Genomic DNA, 25384 nt, shown 5'->3' on the forward strand with positions numbered 1-25384 from the left:
TGTATAGCGCTCGACACAATAATGAAGAATTACATCTTTTGCAATATGTTGTATCGGTATTCTTAGTGTTAGCAGGATTTAATGCTGTACAGGGTGTGACCTTGACATTAGGCAGAGATTATATTAGACATTATTGTATCTAAGCCAACATGCTGGAGACAAATGTTTTTTGTTGTAGCAGAATATAATAACATAATAATTGACCGTCAGGCAGTGAGGCAAACCCAATGCTACACTGTCTAATGTTGAGGAGAAATATGCAACCAGTCGTTGTTTTCACCCCGTGCTCTTGTAGCAACACTGACATTATAAGCCCCCCTTTTCATCTACTGAATGAATGGTCTGCTTGGATCAGGTAGTCACAAATCCACAGTACCCTATCATCTTTAAAAATTACATCAATTGTCTTTTGGTACGTGGTTTTGTAATTTTTAGGATGGCATCCACTCTTTTTGAGCTCAGTGTTTTACCACTATTAGAGATTTCATAATCTAAGAAAGTTACACTTTCCTGAGCAAACTGCATTTCAGTCAGACTGACCTTGTGGTCCCGTCTGCTAGATATTATAGCAATGCTACAATGTCAAACTCGCAGGCCTCCTTTTATTTGTTGGTGAACAAATCATTAAAGCATCAACATACTGTATCAGCGTGTGGAGGACAAATTCCTTCAGGTCTAATTCTGTGGCTGGTTCAGATGAGTTTTATTCCCTGTCCTAGTCCTAGGGGGAGGGTGTCTGAGAGACACAGCTCTCAAAGCAAAAGGTGATTTAGTTAGTCAAGGTGTGACTTCTCACGGGTCTGGCCTGGGCTCTTCTTCACTCACAGAGATCTGTCAATCAATGTAAAATGGTTTCTCTCCACACAGAGCAGAGTTAAACCTGCAGTAGGTAGAACGTTTTTGGCATCATTAGGCAAAAACTCCATTATAACCTTTCAGCATATTGAAATTCAAAAAAGTGTTTATTTCTGTCACTTATTTGAGTCATCAGTTCGAACGGAGGACTGACTTACATGACAAACCAGTCCTCCTTATAAACCCTGAGCTTCATTCACAATTCTCTCTCATGTTCTTTACCCTCGGTGGGCAAAATGCCCAAAACTCATTATTTTCTTGCAAACTCAGCGATTCTGACTTATTTTGGTCCCACCTCTGACAGATTTACGATTCTGAACTTTTTACCCCGAGCCTCCTCCATTCATGCCATCAGCTCAAGGTGTAAAATCTCAGAGCCTCCTCATCTTGCCTACAGCACCAGCCCCCGATCGTGTGTCGTAACTCACTTGCAAACTGCCCCCAAACAACCCTAAACCACATGTTTTCTAACCTCAACCTCCTCAATACGATGGTGTAATTGGTCCACCCTCACACACGCACACGCGCACACACACTGGCTGTGTGTGGCTCTAGCTGGTTGGCTTCAGGACCCATCATTGTACCTTATAAGGCATGGTAGGATGGTCATCCCTCATTCTGCAGAGGTCACAACTGAAGGAACTGGCCTTCTACCTCCGAGAGGTCAAGGCCCAGTTACGTGTTGGTTAATCTTGTGTGACAAAGAGAATTTCCAAACAGACGGGTTAAAGCATAATAATACAATTTATTCCGAACAATCAATGTTGCATAAGTAAAATAAAAGAGTTTACAGATATCTGGATCCAACCTACGTGTCCCTGACAACATACAGTGCATGGGTCAGTTCGCGAAGTCTGAACCCCGAGCTATCCCTGATCCAGCGTTTTTATGGTTTACACAATATCAATATTCATGAGATTATGGCACGTGATGTTTCTGCTGCATATCTTCTTCTTTGTTTCTCCTTCTGACTCCTTTCTCTCCTTGACCTTACAAAAAGAACAGAGCATGCAGTTCCCGCGTGCCTCCCTGTCCTCGCAAACACTTCATGCACAACAAATCCAACAATCAGGTTATTGTAGGTCATTGTAAGCACTTTTGTAAATAATAAATCCAACACAACATTGGTACATTTTAGTCTACAAGATCATCTCTGGCAAACTTCCGACTTACTTAAACCAGAAGTTTGTAATTCTCCACAACAGTTATAATCTAAGATCACATAAATGGCTTCAGTTTAAAGTGCCTTCTATCAGTACAGAAGCTGGCAAAACAAGCCTCTTCCACTACGGTCCTGGTCCTGGTCCTGGTCCTGGAACCATCTGCAGGCCAAGCTTAACCCATAAGAACCCGGACCCATTTCTCCTTCAAGGAAAATTATGGGGGATATAATACAGACTAAATAGACCACATTTCTGAATTTTTTTTCAAAATTTCTTTAAAGACCTGTAAAGTTACATATACGTCACATTGGGCGTTTATGGTAAATTTATTCCTCATTTGAACATAAATCAGCCTGACAGTATTTTTGTGTTTGGTAACAAAAACTTGTCTTTTTATTTGCATTTCCACAAAATTATAACTTTACTTCTTAGGTTTAACAACAAAATCTTTTTTTCAGATTTGTTTTACAACACAAAAATCACTGTCATCTCCCTGGATGACTGCCAGTGCATCCTGAACACTGTATTGCTTCTTGTTATCCATACTACAGAAAAAATAAAATGGCATTGAAATATAACTGATATAGGGTAGAAAAATCTTGTTTGTCTGTTTATTTTATTTACTGATTGGCGAAAATTGTTTCCTTATACATTTTATTAATAATTTAATTAATATAACATGATTTTTTGTTAACATTTGTTTTAATATGCCCTGAATTGAACAATATAAAATATATTAACTAAATATCATTGAATCAGCTAAATTAACTGAGCAGATCATAATATTTTTTCTTATTGTGACATTAATGTCACATCAGGTTTTCCGTGACAGTTTTCAGGTTAAAGGCCCGATGTGACATATATGTCTCAACGATATTCATCTGATTTGTTTTATATCAATTTGTTCAAGAAATGTGATCACAACAGGTTAAATGTAATAAAGGACATGTTATTTAAGTATTACAATTCTTAAATGGCTTGATTCTTACCTTTAGCAACAAAAAATAAGCTTTTTCAATTTAGCTAGTTCTGTCACATGTGCTAACCTGGCACACAGACATCTTGGAAATGTTGCTATGGAAACACAAAATCACATGACCTGTCACATGACCCATCAGGATGTTCAGTATGTGTCACTTAGGGACTCCATGAGTTAAAGTCAAGGATAAAGCTTTATAAGGAACTTTCCAGAACGTTTAAAGGGCGTGTGACACCTATGTCACCGTGGGTTCTTATGGCTTAAACTTGAGACCCTTATCTCTTTAAATTATTTTAAACATAGAATAAAGGAAGTGGTCCCTACAAGCTGCAGTTGTTTCAAGTAAATAGCACACACTTGACCAACATGCTGCCTTGTTAATGCACTGTGTGATGATGTCATGTATTGTTGCTGTCCTGATGTCAATGTTGTCTTTATTTGTTGGATGCTGCTATTTGACCTTCTCTTGGCGAGGTCTCACTTGTAAAAGAGGTTTTTAATCTCAATGTGACTTCCTAGATAAATAAAGGTTATAAACAAACACACACACGCGCACACGCGCACGCACAGAGCTGTTGATCTGATTGGATGACTCGGAGAGCTCTGATGACGCTCCTCTCACTCCTCCTGCTACAACAACAGGAGTGCGTTTAACTTTATACACCTTTTTGTCGGTTACTTAACACGGATTTCAGATTTCGATTAACGGACACTATAACTTCCCACCGGTGAGTTGTAATCTACAGTTAGTTAGTAGTCAGTGTGTTTGTTTACCTTCTTAATTGTTTGTCTGCTCGCTTAACTAACTGCATGTGGTCGTTTAAACAAACTGGAAAGTTGTTAATCACAGTTCTCCTCACTATTTCTGGCAGCAGCTGTGGCAGGCAACATCACGATTAAGATTTATTAATGTTAATTGTTATCCTATAACCAAGTTAACGTTAGATAGTTAACTTAATTAACGTTAACTGACGGTTAACGGTTAACGGTTAACGGTTAACGGTTAGGAGAATGTTGACAGTTGGTTTCTCCGCTAGTAGTTTAACAGCTGGTGTTAGTGACTCACTCATATATACACTAATGGTGACTATTACTGGTTTCACTAGTTGTCATTCTTCATTGGTAAAGCTATAGAGCAGGGGTGCACACACTTTGTCAGCATGCGAGCTACTTATAAAATGACCAAGTCAAAATGATCTACCTACTATAAAAATGCAAAACATATATTTATTTATAAATATATTGAGTATTCTTTATATGTACAATATATGTTGGTGTACCTTGCATAACTGCATGAACCCATATTGTACAATATAACTCTGTACATGTGTTGTCATTACCTTACTCTGATGACTTGCACTGAATGGAATCAGCCAGGGATGCATAGTCCGGACAGTAGCTGCTGATAGCCAGCCTCAAGCACACTTCCAAATGATCATCAGTCAAGGTGGAACGGTATTTGGACTTAATAATCTTCATGTGGGAAAAGGCTGACTCGCATAAATAAGTGGAGCTGAATAATGCAGTGAAGGAGGTAGCACATTTCCTCATGTTGAGGTACTTTTCCTCTGTGAGGAAGTTCCAGAACTGTCCATGAGCCCTGGACTGAAGCTGAATGTCAGCTTGTAGTGTCAAAATCTCATCCTCCACTCCAGATGAGTTCAGATGAAACCGTGTTGCAATTTGTTGGCTGACGTCTATTTAAAAAAAAAAAAAATATTTATTTATTTATTTATTTATTTATTTTTTTTTTTTTTTTTTATTTTTTTTTTTATTTATTTTTTTATTTATTTTTTTTTGTATTTTTGTATTTATTTATGTATTGATTTATTTATTTATTTATTTATTTATTTTTTTTAATGCCATGCGATCTACCCACACTACCTTTGCGATCGACCGGTAGATCGCGATCGACGTATTGGGCACCCCTGCTCTAGAGTGTAACGTTAACGGTAACAGACATTAATGAACCATTTTAACATTCATTTCTCTGTTTAGCAGAGAGACAACAGAATAAAAGGAGCGACTTGTGTGAACTTTTCTGTCCACATCTCTCTGTGAATTATCTACAAACTGAGAGCTTCTTGTGTACGTTAGCGGTAATTCTGTGACACTGAAAGAATAAGAGGGAAGTCACAATAATGAGGTGGTCAGATGAGGGTTTATTACTGGGGTTTAGTTAGTTCTTGTGTTATTTGAACTTTATAAATCATAGGTAACCTCAGTGTGTTGAGACGCATCCTGTCTGAACAGGGTGATGATGCTGCAGCTCCATCTGGTGGGTAGTTTAATTTAGAGACACACTTTATTTAAACCTCTTTAGATGCATCATCTCGTTTTCAAGGGGTTCATCAGGCACAAAACATGGAAGTTAACAAACATTTAAGCACATATACTAATAATAAAAATAATAATATTAATGATAATAAATTCAATTCAATTCAAGCTGTATTTCAAACACACAGGAGGGTCCATAGCAATAACAGAAAATAAAAAGAAACATACAAGATAAGACCACAGCAGTTCATCATTCAATTCATATGTAGGCTATCTCGCCAGTGTTTTCTGAGCCTTGATGAGTACTTGTCTGTACTGATTTGTCATGGCTGGCCCTGATTTATACTCTTTCTCCTCTTACCTTTTCATTATTCAAGTATGATTCAGGAAGTTTTATATTTTCCTGCCCCTTTCCTATTATTGCTTCACTTTTTCATCCTATTTTAGGGGGAAACTAAAGTAGTTCAGACATCTGGACACCAGCACACTCATATTATAATTCACATCAGACAACTTAACACCTACAGATCTTTCAGTACCCAATTAAAACAGTAGATGATTAATACATACACATGTCAGCACTTAGTTTCTTTTTGCTGCTTCTATGTATATATCCTGCTTGTCTGCAGTGTCATTTTATATGTATAAATGTCACTACTGTTTTTAACAACTGTGTGTCCTTTTCCAACTTTTAAACAGCAAGTCCTGTTTTATTTTTGTTTTCTGATGTATTTTAGGATTCCTTCTGTAACCCCTTGGCCAGGGACGACAGATGAAAAATAGCCTTTTTGCTTGTTCTAGCATTTTTTATACCATGTGTATTTCTTAAATTGCACTGTCCCTTCACAAATAAACTAAACTTACTGTGAGCTCCAACTTCATCTGTATGCAGGTGGTGATTCTACAACTGCAGCATGCAGTCGGTTGAAGCACTTAAAGGTATGTCTCTTACTCTCTGCACGTGGGCTACCATGCTTACGCCATTTTTCTGTAATTAAATTTGTCTGATGCGTTCTCTGTTTGTAGGAGCTTCTACCAGAAGCCAGCTGTTTGAATCTCTGAAGGTGTATCTGAGCAACAAGAACAGACTACAACCCATTATTGGTCTGTGGTAACAAACCCCTAATTTGTGTATATGTTGTGTGTGTCCTGTGTGTATTGAAATAATTTGTCGTTTTATGCACATTCAGGCCTGGGCAGTATTATAGAGTGTGTGAAGGCGGCAGGTACACATAACAGAGAAGTATTGTACCTGTGTGAGGTGTGTGTGTGTCGACTTAGTAAAGCTGACATGCGGAACCACATTATGGGAAGTCTCCACAGATACAACTACATTGTAAGTAGTACTGTACAAGAAGTCATGACGGCAAGTTTGTGTGCTGCCTCGGATTATAGTTAATTCACATTTTGCTTGACAGAAAGCCTGGCACCCCCACTTGGTGTCTGAATGGGAGGAGAAGTGTGACCTGTCTAAGCTGGCCTGGCCACTGATGGAGATGGCCAAGACACTTGAGGGAAAAGAGGGACATGGAGAAGTCCAGGTATGCAATTTTTCACTGTGTGTGTCTTTGTTTATTGTTGGAAACAGATTTTGGATATGAGTCCTCATATCTTTTTGCACCTTTTATATGAAGTGGTTAGAGGTTGACGATGCTGTATACCAGAAGATGGCAACACACAGTGAGAAAGACGGTCAGTGACTATTCATTTGTTGAGAACAGTGGTTCTCATACCCTCTCCACCCCTTCAATCACACCCTCTGTCTTCTCCATTTCTTTTTTTGTGGCATCATTTTTCATATGTACGTTCCTTTTTTTCCCCTCCATATCAGTCTCTTTCTCTTTTTAACACCACAGCTGTAACTCTGATAACTATCTTAAGAGATGGGCAGGTGCAGGGTGAACCCGAGAGCCGTTCAGAGACCACATCTGTGCAGCTGGAGCACAGTCCCGTCCGATCGCAGAGGATTGTACTGCTTCCTCAGACCTCAGCAGAGACGAACCAAACTGTAGCTTTTATCGAGTCAGAAGGTAGTTTAAAGAACACATCATCACCTGAACCCTCTGAGCCGTCAGAGAACGGCGACAGCTTTCTTGATGGCTACACAGGAACCAAGCCTCTTATCGGTGAGCACAGATAAAGAATAGCAACGGATGCTAGAAAATACAAAAAAATGTCAAACTTATGGTGCCTTCAAATGGGGTTGTGTTTACCGTGTTCACGAGAAGAGTCCATATGAACGCCCCCCTCTTGTGGTATTCACAACCTCGTAAGTGGAAAGTTTCTGAAAGCTCCGAGTTCACGAGTTGTGGCATGTTTGTTGACGTTGTCAGAAATGGGGGAGGCCATGGAAGTTAATTTTTCGGTACATAAGTGAATATATTGAAATTGTAATTGTATATGTCTGAGGAACATGTTGATATTCCCAACTGCCTAGTCCTTTTCCTCTGTCATTATGCCTTTGCATTTACTGCATTATGTTACATGCTTTCCAAATTGTTAGCCTCTGCGGCGTCTAGATGCCGACAGTAACTTTAATATTGCTGTTGTTTAGCAGCGGTGTTCTCAAGACTTAACCAATTGAACGCCAAGCATATCTTGTACACGACTAGCCATGTTGTAAACACAAGCTCACGAGTTTCATTTGAAGGCGCCATTATTTCAACATGATTGAAAAGAACACATTTACTGTCAGTTGTGGGATACAATATTTCTGCACGTATTGATTGTTGTAGTGCACTGAAACTGTTTAGAAAATTGAAAAGAGAAAAGAAAATATGACAAAATACAGTCCTGAGAGTGGTATTGATCTTATCTAACTCGTGGATAGAAAGTGAATCAGTGTATTTCCCAAAATGTCCAACTATTGCTTTAAAAAGAAGCTGCTTATACATGTTTGCAACAGGTCTTATCCGCGTGGTTGAATGTAGAAGTGAAGATGGCCACACATGCTGTTTCTTATGTCACTGCTGCCGCATCAGATCCAACGAAAAGAACATCATCGATCACCTAACCAGATCTTCCCATCTCGTCAACTACTTGGTCAGTTTGTTGTGGATAAATAATACATTAAAATACTTTACTATTAACGCTTCCAAAGGGCTGTAGAGAACATGCTTGGTTTAACTTTTAAGTTCACTGAAAACGTTTGTGTGTAGATGGAAATTCATCCTGAGCAGGTGGAGGTAATGATGGCAGATATCAATGACAACTATCAACTTCTCCAATCACTGGCCGAGAAAGTGGAGCAAGAAGAGGGCAGAGGAGAGCTGAAGGTATCACTTTTACATACTTTTATATACTCGGTTATGCTACACTAGGTGTAAAATGACTCTTATGTTCTTTACCATAAAAGTGTAGAGCTCACTTGTCCTCATCTGTCCATCAAAATGTTCAAACAACTCATTTTCCCAGGTGGTAAACGCTCCAGAATCCCTCTGTAGCCTACTGACTGGCAAAAGTTACCACTGGTGTAAGTACAGATGCATGCCCATCCACTGTTTTCTTGTTTGGCCATAAACCATTCACCTCTTTAGCTCCAACTGTCTGCTCTTGATGAGTGATTTGTGATGCAAGTATAACACTTAATTTACTCCCTGCGCCCTGGTGTAATACTTGGCGCTTTGCATAAAAGTGATGCTCCACAAAGTCTCAAGTTTGAAACACTCAACTCCCTCCAGGCTTGAAAGTTGGCTGTAAAAAATAAATAATAATGCATGCAGTAATCACCATGAATCCAAGGTAACCACCGCCTCTGTTCTCCACGATGGAGCAAAGGAGAAACTTATACAGCCACCTTTTTAAAAGTATAGGGAGGAGAGTTTTGAAAGCAATTTATACTTTGGGACCTCAGAGGACTGAGTTAAACTTATCTTTTATTATCTACTGTTGTATTATTCACCCCTTTTTGTAACTTCTTCACTCTTTATTATTCTCTTTAGACTCCTTAAATCTTTTATTTTACCTGTGTTCAACCACTTCAATGTTTATTTTCCAGTATTCAAACACTATTTTTTAACTCCTTACTTATTCTTTCACCCAGTGCATTTTTTAGTGCAAGGCTTTATGTATGTTTGTATGCCCCCTGCATTGTTTTTCTTCTTTTCCAGGTGTAAAGATGCTGTGTAATGGATGGACACATACTAACACCCAAAAGCAGAAAATAGCTGTTAGAGGTGTGTGTCTTTGGAAGCAGCGGTTCACTTGAAGGGGGCCAAAATGAAAAACAATTTTATGTAATATTTTTGTGGATTCCTGCTGTTTTTCAAGCTCTCTGGCTCCAATTTACACTTTTTCTTTAAGGGACAAGTTTGAACAAGACTTCAAATCAATGCATGCCAGAGAAATGTGCCGTGGTGCCGTCAAAATCTGCAAAAAAGAGGAAAATGAGGGAAGTGACTAATCCTGTGTTCAATGTAAGCCTGCCTCTTAACGAAGGTTCAATGCTGCTGGAGAGGAGCTCTTTCAGCAGGGACAGCCTCCCCGTATCAACTGCATACTCTACTCCATCCGACTCGGATCTCGTTCCCTCGCCAGAGTCCCAGTCACAGGGCTGTGAGTTGGACTACGACACTGGATCAATTACAGTTGACGACGCTGAACACACCTCACAACTTCAGCAAGACCTCTATAGTGGAGATGGAGACGCTGGTCAATACATGGAACCAGAAAGAAACGTCACTCCGTATCAAGAGGTGGACGGTTATCTCAATGACGATGAATACTTCAACCAGTCAGAAGACACAACTGGAGCAAACTACCAAAGGGTTTCTGGGGAAAACAATTACAACGGACAGCAAGGTTCTCAAGAAAGATCAAGGTTTTACAAAGAGTGGCAAAATGACGGCCCACAGACTCAACATGAGTGGCTGTCGCCTGCTGCGTCCTACACTCAGGACTGGTCATCTTATAACTCTTCCTACGGACGGGACGCAGGTTGCACTGAGCAGTGGTACAATTCATCTTCCCAGAGTAAAGTTGGCACAGGAGTGTCAAGAGAAGGACAGAACGGGATGAGCTCAGATGCGGCTCAACATTATTACCAACAACAACCCCAGAATCAGTACATGGCACAAGATCATACCAGTCTTCAGACAGGCGGTGTGGGACAGCATGGTTTGTCTAGTGAACTGGCTGCTTACTCAGGTGCTGATAGGATCAACACGCATCCTTACTTAGGAGATCCCCGTGCTCACAATGGCAGCATTGCACTGGAGCCTAGAATGCAGTTTCTTGAGTTTGAACAGAGACGATTGCAAACATACATGGAGTTCACCTTTGGTCATTTCCAGACAGCTTCACAAAGTTATATGACACAACCTACGGCCCATCAAGCCTTCCACGTAGGCCATGGGATGATGTCTTACCCCAACTACAATAATGAACCAACAAACCCTGACCAGCCCTTTCCTCATCCAGTCAGCGGTTGGGGTGGTGGTGAAGTTGGTAGTGGTGGTGGGGGTATGTCCCAGTCAAATGCTTTCATCCCACCTGGGCAAGCTCTGTATTATGGAGCCAACACTGATCTTAATTTCAGAGCCGCTGGTTGGTCAGATTTGATGATTTCAGGGAGTTCAGATTGAACAACTCCATTTATGTTTGCATATCCCAAATTGTAATTCTGCATGTATCGCCACACCCCACTGAGACCACATTTCTACTGAAGAGACGGTTGTCACCACTTGATGAAATCGCACTCAAATGGTCCAGCCGGTTCTAATTTTGCTGTGGTATTTTTTTATGTTCTTCCAAAATAAATGTGTTTGGTCTCTGTCAGAGATGGGAATCTCCTAATGGAGGGATGTTTTGCCTGTAGTGATACAACCTTCATAGCCTCTGAAATCTCAGCTTTGTCCGCTTTCATTTTAAGTTTCAACTTTATTTTATGTGACAAAATATATATGATAGTGACATTTTCTTTTACCCAAATGTTAAAAACGGATGCGACTGTGGACCATCAAACTGAAATGAGCCTAGACTGTGACATATTTCCTTGGATGTGCTTGGGCATATAGGTGTTCTAAGTAAAACTGTATCTGTTGCATCATCTGTTTACATTAAAACAAAAGATAGCGCTCGTTGCTTCAGAATTAAGGACATTTACGATGATAGCCTATGTTTTTGTTATTCAAAAATTATATTGATAATAGTGTCTCAAGAATATTGGGGATAATGAGATCATTTAAACTGATAAGTACTAGCATTTATTCATATGTTTCTAGGTTTTACATGCGTCCAAACCAAGTGAGGTTGAGAAACGTGCTCAGTAATATAAAGCATCAAACTGTGTACAGCAGCTGGCAGTTTTTCAATGTCAATTGTATTGGTTCAACAGAGAAATTATAAAGGTTTCAAATTGCACTAAGGGTCTGTTTTATAGTTGTCACTAAATAACTTGTTAAATTACAAATAATACTTCTACTAATACCTACATTTTCTTTTCCTTTTGGACCATTATGCCATTGCGACTGCATTTGTTATGTACAAGCTATGCCTGAATAACTCTAAAGAAGAATTTACTTTAAAATTCGTAAAATGTGTAATGGCCTACTCTATAGGTTTGTGCTTGAGTGTATTATCTCAACTTTTTTTTTGGATGACCTCTTTTTGCTTATTTTGTGCACCACAGAAGATAGTAGGCTATATTTATGTTGACTATGGTGTATAATGGAATGATACTGATATTGACACCAGGTTGCTATAAACAAAATTTGGAAAATGATGCAAGTGATGAATCTATCACCTGTTGCTAATGTAAGGCTATGTAACATGTATGTATGTTGTGTGTTTAAGTTAGCAACTAGTGTAACTATGCAAATGCCCAGTGCTGTGGTGCATAATAAATATGTTTCGTAAACGTCTTTATGTTTCTTCATTTAGGAGGTTGAATCATTGCTGTTGTGTCCTACTTGCATTGCTTATTGCATTAGGACAAAAAGGGATATGAAGGGTGCATACGGATTTGCAGTCTCCTGATTTGAAATATTTGAATGTTGAAATTAAAGTTCACATTATGAAGGGTGGAGAAAGTTCACTGTTGGAGAGATTTGAGCCTCAGTGTGTTTGTCTGCAAAACCTCAACCAGAGTCAAGTTCAACAAGGATTTTTGTCCTCAGACATGACAAGACAAGACACTGTGCCTGTAAAGCAATAGCCCCACAATAAACACACAAACGATTCATAAAGCAATTTTGTTTAATTTATTAGTCAAGGTTTCTTTGGTCGAGTACAATTAACTTTTTTTTCCACACTTTGTTTATTAGTTTTCACATTAAAAAGAAAATGTATACATAAGTACAGAGTACAATTTGACCGTTTGATTGGAGTTTGCAAGTGATTGACAGCTGCTCAGAGACGGCAAGGCTCCAGCTCGGCTCGGATTTTCCTCCGGTCTGTGAAATCTTGCAGAGGCCATTAGGAGCACCAGAGGACACAGAGGCACATGATTTTTTTTTTCAGATTACCTGTCTCATGCATTACTGTCAGAATATAGTGACAGTTTTATAAAAATAACTTTTTTTCAAATCACATTTGCTCCATTTCTAAACACTGCAGCTTTAATGCTCAGTCATAGATAGCTGCCAGGTGGATGTTCATAATCCTATCTGTAAATTCCATCTGACTTTGAACGCACCACCGGAAGCAGCTCCTGCAGACTGCTGTGGTTTGCTGCCCCCCTGAGCTGAACCTCCAAGGCAAACTAGAGCAAGGCAGCCACCTCTAAACAGCACAGGGAGGACGGTAGCTAGTTAGCATTAACAACCAGTCTTTACATAGGGATAGCTAGCGTATGGCATGGCTAAAGTCCCCGTGGTGACTGGCTGACTAGCTGTAGATAACAACATCTGGGAGAAACCTTAAACCCATCTCTCTCTCCCAGTAGCTCGTCCTCCCTCTAATCTCGTCCAAGATGTCAGCTTTCTCTGAGGCGGCTCTAGAGAAGAAACTATCCGAGCTCAGTAACTCACAGCAAAGTGTGCAGACGTTGTCTCTGTGGCTCATTCATCATAGAAAACACTCGAGGACCATCGTCAACGTCTGGATCAACGAACTGAAGAAAGGTAAGGTCGACGAGAGAGCTAAAGCTAGTTGCCTAGTTACCTGCCTCTACAACACGCAAACAAGTTAGAGTAACCGTTAACAGTCAGCTGTAGCCTTTAACAGCCAGTGTAACCGTTAACAGTTAGTGTAACCGTTGGCAACAGGAGCTAACGGCTTAAATCTCCAACGTCTTAGCTAGCTAACGTCGAAGTTACTAGGCAACGCGTTGTTAGCGCAGTAACGGCTAACTGCTAACGGTCAACTTTGGAGCAGTAACGTTAGCAACTGAAAAAAAAGGTTTTAGTCTCACCACCTTTGTGACTTAAGTTAGACTTAAACCACGTTATCTATCTAACGTTAACCATGTTTAGGACTAATAAAGTCACTGTAAATTGACGTTGTGGCTTTCTAAATGTATTAAATCAATGTCAGCCCCTGGTAAACAAGATAATAGCAGCCCTGATACAAGGCCGTCATAAGATGTAACGTTGTCGTGGTCATTACAACCAAGTTGACCCCAATTATTGCAAATATTAAATGTCCATTTACGCTAAAGCACCACATGACAGTAGTTAGTTTCTAGCTGGTGAACATAGTGGAGCATTTAGCTTAACTAAAGAGTCTAAAGACAAAGCTCTTTGGTGGAGAGGAGACCTAAACAAGAGTATTCAGGTGGCCAGAATCAGGACTCCAAATGAATGTTGCTCCACATCTGTGGGCTGTGTAAGTAAGCAATTGTTAGTTAACACATTTACCATAACCTCTTTAAAAAGGTGATAAGAGGTTGTTCTACTGCCACCAAGTGGCCAACAAACCAATCAATGCAGCTTTATAGCAGCTTTAAAAGGTCCCATATTGTAAAAAACTGAGATTGTCATGTCTGTTATAGTATAAAGCAGGTTTAAGTGCTATATAAATACTGTGAAAGTATTGAAACGTTTAATATACGGAGAAATACACACACAGCCTGTATTCTGAAAATTGTGCGTTTGAAACAAGCCGTCAGGATTTCTGTCCATTTGTGATGTCACAAATATAAAATATACGCGGTTTTAAACGTAAACATTCTAAATGTGTCCCAGTTTATTTCCTGTTGCAGTGTATGTGAATGACATCAGCTGACAGGAAGTAGACATGGACCCAAGCTGTTGCCTAGCAACGCAATTCCGTTGAAATGAGATAAAACGGAGCGTTTCAGACAGAGGATAAATACAGGCATATTCAGGCAGACATTATGAGGAAAATAAAGTGTTTTTTTTTAACATTACAGCATATAAACATGTTCTATTAGAAACACAATATGCAAATATGAACCTGACAATGAGCATAATATGGGACCTTTAATTGGTATACTTATACCAAAATCAAATGACAGTGTGAAACAATAATGTGAAAGGGGGTCGCTCGTGGTGATGAACCTACAGAGAATCATCACCTGACTCCCATCAACGGAGCGGTCCTATGACTGTGGTTATCAACTCTGTGAAAGGGGCGGTGTTTTCAGCATATGACCAATCACAGACATTGACAAGCCTACTGTCAGCAGAGCGGCACATTTTAGAAACCGAGAGCAAACTATAATATTAGACAAATACAAAGAAGTTAAAGACATTATCCAGATTAAAAGCAACACAGTTGAAGCTGCCAAATGCAGGAAGGACAGCTGGTAAAAGAAAAAACTGCCAATGTGTGAATGGGTAAATCAACACACTTATTAATTTAACGAAATATCCAAAGGTCAGACATAGTCGCGTAGATGTGACAGTGATGTTATAAAGAGCTTTCAGAATGTAATGGATGAATATATTACACGTCATTACGGCCTTTGACAATGACGTGGCGTGTATGACTTTGAGCCTTCTTTCAGCTGCTTCACCAACTCCAGCGGTGTGAAACAGACTTGAGAGCAAGTAAAAAAATAAATATAAAAACATAATTCAAAGTGGTAAGCACCCACAGCATAAAGCCTGCTGTCCTTTCTGCATTTGTCAGTTTAAACTGTGTTGTTTTTAGCCTGGATTATGACTGTAATTTCTTCGTATTTGTGTAATATTATCATATAATCTGCACACAGAGTTTTGATTGGTCAGTAGGTGGTGCTTTTATATGAGTTGATCTCTTATCTGGAACATAAGCTGCTCCGGAGCAGGTGTTCAGCATAAGTTACCATGGCGATCTAGCCCGGTCAGAAGTGAACCACCATCATAGGCCTGAAAATCCAGGGTTAACCCTGATGTTACCTCACTAACTCCAAATCATAGTAAAGTACTTTGTAGTACAGGCCTCAGCTTAACACCAAACATCAGACAGATACAGTTGGTGGCTAGCTGGTGAACCTGGCATTTAGCAGCTAAAGAGTCAGATATTATTCCATCAGGCTTCGGTGTAGACTGAAAACTAAAGAGTGTGATTATTGGACTTATAGGTGGACAAGACTCCAAATGAATGTTAATGTTGCTCCGTAACTGCTGAATGTGTAAATAAGCAACTGTTTACTAACAAGTTCGACATATCACCTTAAAGCAAGGGTTGGTAATGTTCTTCAAAGACATTAGAGGGGAGTGGCTTTGGAGGGAGGCCTGAAGGGACGGGTTGTCGGTGTTGCCGACTTGGCGACTTTCTCGCTAGATTTAGGGACTTGGAGATAGTGCTGCTAGCTACTTTCATTGGAAAAGAGTTGGCAACACTGGGCTATTTTTTGGATAACTTTTAAAATCTAGCGTACTGTCGCTGGTTTCTCAACATTACCAACCCTAGCTTTAAAAGGTGGCGATATGTCAATGCTTCAGTTGACAACTTGTTTCTGCTGCTCCCAAGTGGCCCGAAAAATTCAGTTATTGGTTTGAGTTCACCTGGGTGATATCAACATTTTACTCCAGATACATTGCTGAGAAGTTCACCTTTTCTCCAGTTTCTCCAGAGATTTCATACTTTAATCATCTTTCTGTCAATCAACACTGAACACCTGAATCATGACCTGGGTCATGTGGGATAGTTGATTGCTAATCAATATCTTAATCTAGTTGGCCAGTGCTACTCTTGCTAGTTAGATATTCGAGCTACTGAGATGGGCCTGCATTTCTTCTGGGATGTAAGAAAACATAAGCTAGGCCAGAAGTGGTTTCTCAATCAGTTTCTTTCATAATTTCTTTCTCACTCTTTCTTCTCTCAAGCACTGGCACAAACGTTGACTTTAGTTTAAAATATGTATTTTGAAGCCCCAAAGGCTTCAAGTGTTCCACTGAAGCTATAACTATACAAGATATACTGAAGTATCAGTCTGCTTAAAGGCTTAGCATATAGCATCACAAAACATAATATAAACTACATTATGTGTGTACTAAAGTTGTACTGTGACTAATACATTGACACAGTGTGAGAATCTTATACACATGATCATTTTTGTTTTCTTGTAAATGCTTTAACTCCCATCAAGCAGTTAAGGCAGCACCATGACATTTTATTTTACATTTTTTGAGAGACATTGAATTATAAACACCTGAGATTTGCAATGTCAATTTGATATTCAATATATATTTTTAATGTTGGCTCATTGTCACCAGAAAAGGCTTATAAAACATCACATGTTGCACTATTTAACAGTTGTTCACTGCAGACAAATAATACTGAATGTGTTGAACATTGCTGTGTACATGTAATGTAAGGGGTGGCCTATGGATTTATAAAAAGTTATTATTATTTATTCTTTGCATTAATGTGCCATTCAAAGCGTGTCGAATTGAGGGCATAGATCACTAACCTGCCTTTCATTACTGTAAGCAAACTTATCCACATTGAATCATAACAGTTAAATTTCGTGGGTTCACTAAATGTATTGTATGCAGTTACAGTGCATAATTTGGGTTCTTGTGAATATTTGTTTGGAAATAGTTTAAAAAAGCATGTTGTATGTGTGGATGTCTGGTGTTGTTGTAGCTAATAGTGGCATACTTTTCCTCAGGGTGCTAGTCAACAACCTAATGATATCCCCACTGGTTGTTGTATTTTAGGAGCCTGTCGGAGGACTGAAAGGAGTGCAGTGTTTATAGCAGTGGGGACAGAGATGGTACATTTCTCTGGAGCTTTATGCTCAGCACAGTGTCGATGGTTGCCTGTCCAAACACAACAAAGAGTTATGCACGATTACGCCCTAACCCTTGAGGCTTATATGTAGTTATAGTGGAGAATGAACTGTGTGACTAAATGGTTGTTTTACTGGATATATTTTGTTCTTAGTTGTGACTGGTGGCTGTGAGGCGAGTTGCTGTGTTTGATACATAGAAAAGAGTAACTTTAATATACTGTATATAATGGTCTGGCTTGGTGGGAAAAACATAGCGTTGCATTTACAAATTTACTTTTTTTTTCCTGTAATCATTTCTCAGATGAAGAATTAAATCAATAGTACGTAGTGTAAGTAGGTTAATTGACCTACAACTGTGTTGCTCAGCTTAAAGTTCAGTCATGTAAATCATTACTAAATGCCTCATTGTAATATATGTATGTGTACATTTGAATTCATGCAGCTCAGGTATCACGCAAGCTGACCTTCCTTTACCTGGCCAATGACGTCATCCAGAACAGCAAGAAGAAAGGACCAGAATTCACTCAGGACTTTGCACCGGTCATCGTTGATGCATTCAAACACGTATACAGGTCAGATTTTATATTACAAATCATTTCTATAAATGGCTCAGGAAAATGCATTGTTGACTTACCTTATTTAGGACTGGGTCATTTGTCTGTTGCTTCTGTACAGGGTTGGGAGGGTTACCTCAAAATTGTATTCTGATATAATTACCTGTTAAAAAATGTAGTAAGTAGAATTATCCAAGTGTCACAATATTAAAGAAACGTAACTTGATTACTTTTCGTTACTTTTGGATTAAGTCAATGCCGAATATGCAAATAATTATGCATGCTATGCCTTCCAGCTGTGGAAATGCTGTCATCATCCAAGTACTCAAATCATTTGGCACATTACTGTTGCAGGATTATAACTTGGAGCAGCAGCGCACATTTAAATTCAATTAAATAAACCTACATGCAAATTTCTCGGTTTGCCTGTGTTATGTTTGCTGGTTCACTCATTTCCTACAGAACTGTCTTTTCATGCTGGGATGCTTCTCGGCAAAAAGAATAATCTTGATGAACTGGAAAATACACAAACCGTCCTGCTCTGTCTCAACTTTCTCTGTACTGTAATGTTGTTCCCCTTTTCTGCTTTACATACAAAATAATGGAGAAATTTCCACACTGTGAAAGCATTTCTTTTCACTAACATTGGAGGTCATTGTGTGAGACTAGTGTTGTGAAGTGTTGTAATGTACGAGCATGTGCATGGTAGTATATCATCCTTTATTTTAAAATGTATTTTTAGATTGTAATCCTGCTAATAATCCCCATTTTTACTAAATTTATTAGTAATCTGAATACATCTTTTTTTTTTTTTTTATCCTAATTACGTAACGTCGTTCCATGTAGCCCGTTACTCCCCAAGCCTGCTTAAGTAGTAACATTTTTTACAGTATATATTGATGCTCAACTTTGATTTCAAAATTAACAATATAAGAACTTGAAGTCAGATTTCTTCAAGAGTGGTTTTGGAAACAAGAGAATTGCAACTTAAAATGTAATTTACATCACTCGGACTACCTGATGGGACTAACCTAAACACATTGATATAAATTCACATTGAAATAAATTCTTCCACAGAGTTTATCCCAATTTATACATGCATTGTCCAGCCCTAACGTCAGCTGAATTTCAGAAAGCTTTTTAAAGTGTACGTGTCTGTTCTGTCTTGTTTTCCTGTCCAGAGATGGCGAGGAGGGCTGTAAGAAACAGTTGGGTCGAGTTTTGTCCATCTGGCAGGAGAGAGCTGTGTACGAGAACAATCTGTTGGATCAGCTCTCACAAGTCCTTTGTAAGTACACGACACTTACAAGACTTACTAGACTTACAACAATAAGCTAATGTGACTGCCTACCCTGCCGATCTGCAGGTTTAAACCTCTCTAGCTCAGTCTTGTAAGACTCCCCTGAATGGTTTAAAACAACACACAGATCTTATTAATAAATTTGGAGGACACAATGAAATTTGACTTCTAAATGTGATGTTTTCTTTGTCCAGGGCTTTCCACATAGATATGGAGTAGCCAGCCAGTGAGGAAAAATAGCCAGCTAGGGAGGCCTGGGGGCAAACATTGATTTACCAAAAGGTTAAGATTAAGTGTCTTATACAGTGATTACAATGATGTGTTTGCAACAGGTGGCATAATCCTATAGGTTGGTGGAGAACATCTAAAAAAACAATCTTGTAAAGAGGTGTGAGCTTTGCTGCAAGCATTAATAGTGAATAACTTCTGTAACTCTGAGAGAGAGAGTAGTCAATCTGTCACTGGGTAAATTCTCTCTCTCTCGAATGTAATGCTTATTATATTCCTTCACTATATCATTGCTTCAAACTTGTCAAATGCTTCATGTGGTTTATTTCTGAGTTTTTTCCGGTAAATTTCCACGACAGCATGCCCAATGTATGACGTGGAAAAACATATATACTTAAATATATAATAATATATATTATTACAGGAAGTTCCATTACATCATATTTTATTTTTAAAACATGATTTGGGGCATCTGACATTAGTTTGCATAATTGGTCAATGGCAAGTGTTCTCGGACATCTAATATTTTTCAAACACTGTAGACGACTCTTCACTATAGAGCATGTGGGGGCAGGACTGATACAGACAGGCACAGTTCTCTATTATCATCATGCTCACATTGTTTTGAAGCTAGAGGCTAGTGGTCATAAAATGTACGCGCTTAGCGAATTGCAACTTGTTAATTAAAACTATTTTGTGGAATCAAAAATAAATATAATAAAGTAGACTGGACTTAAATGAGTAGTCGGCTGTTTGTTTGTCGCTCATGGAAAGCTCTATTTGTCTTTTCTTGTAAATCCTAGATGGAGAGAAGAAGGCTAAGAAGAGGTCGTATGAGGAGATCCGACCAGATGATGAGGACTTTGCTTCCCAGAGCTCCCCAGCCGAGCCACCACAGGTGATTACCTAAACAAGTGTAGCCATAAATGCAGGATGTGAATCAACCACATAGAGGTCATTTTAATGATTTACAGTTGATACAGCTTCCTCTTGGATACTTCCTTTCTCTGTTGCCTCTCTAATGTTCTTCATATTTGACACATACTTATGTTAACTCCTAATATTACCATACATTCCTCCTTAACATCTCTCCTTCCTTTTCTCCTCCCTTATCTGCTCATCATCATCCTCCCTCCACTCTATTCAGACAGCAGAGTTAATCCGAGCTCTGCAGGAGCTGGAAAACGCAGCCTCTGGCGACTCAGTGCTGCGTCAGCGCATCTCCTCCCTTCCTGCCGAAGTGCAAGACACGTCACTGCTTCACAGGATCACAGGTAGGAGGCGGGACACGGCACAATGTCGTACACACACACAAGTCTGCTCCATAGCTCATTAACAGGTTATTTAAATAAAAACACAATGATATAGCGTTTAACAGTTTGTAACAGCGTCAGTTATGTGAGTGGTAACGTTGATGAATGGGAATTAACCCTCTTATTGGAAGAAATTATTATATTTTAATACTTTTTTCATATATAAATGCTCAAAGGGTTGGATTGAGTCATTAAAGGGCCGGATTCAGCCCACGGACCGCCATTTGAATAAGCCTGATATAGTGGAGCAGTTATTTATTGAACGTTTTACTCCCGGTTTGCATTTATGCAAAAGACCTAATTCATTCCCCAACTTTCACTTAACTTAACCTGCAGGATGAACGAACAAAACAAATGTATACCTACCTGTTTTATTGATACGGGTGAGAGAGGAATGCAGTGGACAAGACAAACACACACGTGCATATATACACATACTGTACATACATTAGAGGGGTGTGTCACTCAACAAAAAAATAATATTTTAAGATTAATAAAAATAAATACATAAATAAATAAAAGGGAAAATTAAACAGAAGAGTAAATAAATAAGGGAATTAATACAAAGATAAAAAAGATTGATTAATGGCTACATTTAATTGAATATTTTTGCTACATTTATTCACATAATTTATTTATTTTTTTATTTTGAATTTTGCACGACACTGAAACTACAAAGATAAAAAGGGCTAACATACCTCCATCTACCATAGGAAACAATGTTTGATTTCCCAGTGATTATACGATAGCTATTTACACTGTACCAGTATTGATGGATAACTGAATGACATCCAGTTGAACCCTCTGGACTGGTTATTGTTAAGCATTGTGCCCGGCTCTCCGTGTGCTCCCTGTGCTTCAGATAAAGAATCAGGGGAGCGGCTTTCCCGGCTGGTGGAGGAGGCCTGCATGTTGCTAGCAGACTACAGCGGCCGCTTGGCGGCGGAGATCGACGATCGGAGGCAGCTCACGCGCACACTAACGGTCTTCCTGCAAAGCCAGAAGGACGGTCTGAGCCAGAATGAGCAGAAACTAGAAGTGCGTAAATCCCGTTTTTTTCTTCCAATAACTGTATGTCTTGTCCACCTCTCCTTTGTGTCATCATTATTGATTCCTGGTGTTCATCTGTCTCGTGTAGCTGTGTGCTCGGACTTCTTTTGAATTAACATTTCTTTTCATGTATTTCAGCATGTTGCACACTTCTGCAGAGTGCCTGTTATGTTGCTGAATCAGACTGTAGATTTTAATTTGATTGTCAGTTCCTGCTGGTGTTACAGCAGGAAAGAAAGATTCCTGATAAGATATACGTGCAACATTTTCCCTTCTCACTGGGAGATGCTTGCTCTTTTAGCCTTTGTCAGTTAACTCAGTTCAATCTTAACTCGATGTATATTTACTTCCCACAAGGTAAGTATCAACCAAAATATAAAAAACGTAACTACAGATTTTCATGTTGTCTCATAACCATCCTTTTTTTGTGTTGACAATAACTGTCCAGCCTTTATCCACAGGACACCAAGAGGATTTCATATTTGTATCTTCACTCAGTTAAATCTTCTGTAAATAAAAGAAAAACTGAAAATAAAAAATAAAACTGATTTTGTGAGTGCTTTTATTTTGCTGTTACACTTGTTTCAAAGATGGTCTATAATAACAGTATTTAACAGGATTGACAAACAGTAATTGCTAGCTACACACTCAAAGTTAAATTGAGCTCAATTCAATAGAATTTGTGGAAGAAAACTCAATGTTATTACAGGTCAAACCAAAACTAAGAAGAGACGACAGTTTTTTATGAATCTTGGTACAGAGCAGGATTATTACGCCTGTTTTTGTCAGTACTGATGACATGATGTGATATTAATAGAAACAAAAGGAATTATTCAGATGTGGTTCATTGAACTTAGTGAGGAAATGTGTTCTTGCACCACACACCTACATGCATCAGCTGTTTGGCAAACCTACAATAAGCACACGCATGCAGCAAAGATTGGAGTAAAACTGTTATTGTGTCTTTAAGTAGTAAAAATTGGTGCATATACATGATATATACATGGCTTGTTCCTTTGCTGACTGCCATTATTTCTGTGAAATGTTATTATAGTCTAGTAGGCCCCTAGGATATACTATAATAACTCCCCTGCAGTTTTGTTGGTCGTCTTTAGTACAGAGAGTAAAATAAACCTAAATACTTAAACCCTCTTTGCTTTGTATGTTCTCAAAATCGATTTGGAGGAAGAAAGTTAGTTTTTATTTTGACTTTCATGTGTTTCATAGCTGGAAATGAAAGTAAACCATGTAGCAAGTTAGTCACGGAGCTGTGACAAAAGTAGTGACACGTTTTTTAATTTTAAATCACATCATACATGTAGTTGTTTGAAAGATTTAAATGAGTTGCAAACATAACAGCCAATAAGTATTGTATTTAATATGCTCACGCAACCTTTTTCATACATGTGGTGGTGTTTTCAGATGAAACACAACATGTTTGATGGAAGTATTTGGCCAGAAATCCAAACTTGTCATTAAACATCAGTTAGACCTTTAACTAACACCACAATCTGTAACGCACACTGCAATACCAAGTTATCATATTAATGAAATAACCTTATTTCCATTTTTATGTGGTCTTCCTATCCTTGATTCAGATTTTCCAATTGCATGTCAATCCCTTACTTACAACTGTCTACTTGCCACAAATTGTTTCCCCAAAATTAATGTTGAAAAATTCAAAAATCACAATGTCACTCACTCAATCTGTAAGCTATTTGAGCTCTGATGGACCTTTTCTGCTGTGGACTCTTTCAGGAATACAAACGTAAACTGGGGAGGGTGACCCAGGTCCGGAAGGAGCTGCGTTCGCGTCTGAACAATCTTCCAGGAGGACTCTACAACTGACTCAAGTTTCACCTCCTGACCCTCCTGCTACTGAAACATCTCAACCTGTCTCTTAGATATCATGATCATTGCCATAGTCCTCCGTTCTTGATTTTGAAGTGTCTGTGTCCCCCCTGTGTGGTGTGACCTGTCGTCCTCATTCTGTCTTTAACAGATTATTTATCCACATGGCTTTTTATTAACAGACTGTCTTCTTTTTCTGTCTGTGAGCTCATCTCTTTGTGCTGTATGTTATCAGTACTTCAGACACAGGCCCCTCATGCTTTGGCCCCTACAGCTTTAAAGTGGCATGGGTGATGCTGGTGTGATATTTTTGTATTTATAGTGACTTAAGATAATGCACCAGAGAAAAATCCCCCTTGTGTGATCATACATAATAATTTCCAGTGTTTTGGATTGCTGTCATAACTTTCTTTTACTAGCCTATATCTGTAAATGCATCTGTCTAACTCTTGGTTATAGATCATTGTTTTTATGCAGTGTGATAATCGCACTCTGAAGCGAGAACGGTACACTTGTGAAGTCATTAGGAAAACATATTGTGAAGCTGAGCAGTAAGCCATGTCCGTGAAAAGCAAACCAAAATGTGTACTTATCATTAACGTAAAGCCTCTTTGTGAGAGGGGTGTGTATAAGTCAAGGGTCAGTGTACATATTCAAATTTGCATGTAAATATGTTGGAAGTTACACCTGTAAGTGCTTATGATTTGTATCCATGTCAACATGGCTTGTCAAAATGGTCATTCAGACAAATTACTGATGTGTGTACATCTCCATAGTTGCTCAGACCTCCACTGTACTGAATAATGAGTGAAGGAGTCTGTTGTCTTGTTTACTGTATCACACTGCTTCATACTGAATGCTGTGCAGATGCCTCACACAGCTTGATAGGTGCCCTGGTTTCCAAAAGCCAGACTGTTTGTTTTTGTACATATGAAAGCAAAATCCTTCTTAGAACCAAATAAACAGAAAATGTACAAATCTATTGTAGTCCTGTCTGCAATATTACAGTAGCCATTTAATAGTAATGTGATTGTATTTGTTGGTCCTGGCCAACAGGGGGCGTGAACGGACGTCATCAGCAACAGGCACTAGTGATGGGAATTCCGGCTCTTTTTAGTGAGCCAGATCATTTGGCTCAGCTCACCAAGAAGAGCCGGCTCTTTCGGCTCCCAAACGGCTCTTCGTTTTACCATTTCTGCCTTTTATAATTCAGACAAATTTAGTAATGTTTTGACCTATGATTAGTATGTGTGCACATATAAATTAAATTATTCAATTTAATTATACTAAACCTTATAATTTCCAGAACACCATAATTTTACATGCTGCTTCGTTTCCGATTGTCACTCATCTTGTCTGCTATTCGCGCACCGCACTCCTCTCTCTTTCTCTCCTCCTCTCCCTCCTGCTCTGTTCCTGTAGACCATCAGCGCACCGCGCACCCCTGCCCCTCCCTGCTTGATGTTATGATCCTCGTCTGTCATCACCTGATTCATTAACACAACATTCAGTCACAGTCAGTGCATGGAGTACCCTTGGCGCGGGGATCGTCCTATTATTCTGCCTTGAATTAAGTAAAGAAAAAAAAATGTCTCTCGAACAGGAGCCAGCTCTTATCGTTCACTTAAAAGAGCCGGCTCAATGAACCGGCTCGTTCGTGACGACACATCACTAGTATGTTTCCTACGGA

General features: G+C 39.0%; 2 protein-coding genes and 1 long non-coding RNA gene across 5 annotated transcripts; 2 read left to right on the top strand and 1 right to left on the bottom strand.

The window, feature by feature from the left end:
* Positions 1–290: 290 nt before the first annotated feature.
* Positions 291–8191, bottom strand: LOC119503368. The gene is made up of 3 exons (XR_005210303.1): positions 8057–8191; positions 4086–4090; positions 291–300 (listed from the first exon to the last, which is right to left on the bottom strand). It is a non-coding gene; the product is annotated as an uncharacterized LOC119503368 (long non-coding RNA).
* Positions 3545–12134, top strand: LOC119503367. 2 transcript variants are annotated; one of them, XM_037795114.1, is made up of 12 exons: positions 3545–3725; positions 6167–6213; positions 6301–6378; positions 6465–6610; positions 6693–6815; positions 6909–6966; positions 7131–7400; positions 8180–8316; positions 8433–8549; positions 8689–8746; positions 9384–9449; positions 9577–12134. In XM_037795114.1, the coding sequence occupies exons 2-12, from the start codon at positions 6189–6191 to the stop codon at positions 10854–10856; spliced, it is 2358 nt and encodes a 785-aa protein (XP_037651042.1). In that variant the 5' UTR covers positions 3545–3725; positions 6167–6188; the 3' UTR covers positions 10857–12134. The 2 variants fall into 2 exon arrangements, with proteins under 2 accessions (XP_037651042.1, XP_037651043.1); XM_037795115.1 differs by lacking the exon at positions 7131–7400.
* Positions 12135–12892: 758 nt separating this feature from the next.
* LOC119503606 (regulation of nuclear pre-mRNA domain-containing protein 1A-like) lies at positions 12893–24674 on the top strand. Of its 2 annotated transcripts, XM_037795461.1 has the most exons (7): positions 12896–13334; positions 17841–17970; positions 19134–19240; positions 20284–20378; positions 20628–20754; positions 21656–21831; positions 23602–24674. In XM_037795461.1, the coding sequence occupies exons 1-7, from the start codon at positions 13184–13186 to the stop codon at positions 23689–23691; spliced, it is 876 nt and encodes a 291-aa protein (XP_037651389.1). In that variant the 5' UTR covers positions 12896–13183; the 3' UTR covers positions 23692–24674. The 2 variants fall into 2 exon arrangements, with proteins under 2 accessions (XP_037651388.1, XP_037651389.1); XM_037795460.1 differs by lacking the exon at positions 23602–24674 and having other exon boundaries at positions 12893–13334; positions 21656–22391.
* The last annotated feature ends 710 nt before the right edge of the window (positions 24675–25384 follow it).

Source organism: Sebastes umbrosus, chromosome 15 (genome assembly GCF_015220745.1).
Source record: "Sebastes umbrosus isolate fSebUmb1 chromosome 15, fSebUmb1.pri, whole genome shotgun sequence".
Lineage (NCBI taxonomy): Eukaryota > Metazoa > Chordata > Actinopteri > Perciformes > Sebastidae > Sebastes > Sebastes umbrosus.

Bases quoted from the DNA above. Each gene is read 5' to 3' on its own strand.
- LOC119503367 (XM_037795114.1), top strand. From the start codon at position 6,189: ATGCAGTCGGTTGAAGCACTTAAAG. The intron at 6,611-6,692 runs GTAAGTAGTACT...TTTGCTTGACAG, and splicing joins TCCACAGATACAACTACATT to AAAGCCTGGCACCCCCACTT. The intron at 6,816-6,908 runs GTATGCAATTTT...TTTTATATGAAG, and splicing joins AGGGACATGGAGAAGTCCAG to TGGTTAGAGGTTGACGATGC.
- LOC119503606 (XM_037795460.1), top strand. From the start codon at position 13,184: ATGTCAGCTTTCTCTGAGGCGGCTCTAGAGAAGAAACTATCCGAGCTC. The intron at 19,241-20,283 runs GTAAGTACACGA...TGTAAATCCTAG, and splicing joins TCAGCTCTCACAAGTCCTTT to ATGGAGAGAAGAAGGCTAAG. The intron at 20,379-20,627 runs GTGATTACCTAA...CACTCTATTCAG, and splicing joins CCCCAGCCGAGCCACCACAG to ACAGCAGAGTTAATCCGAGC.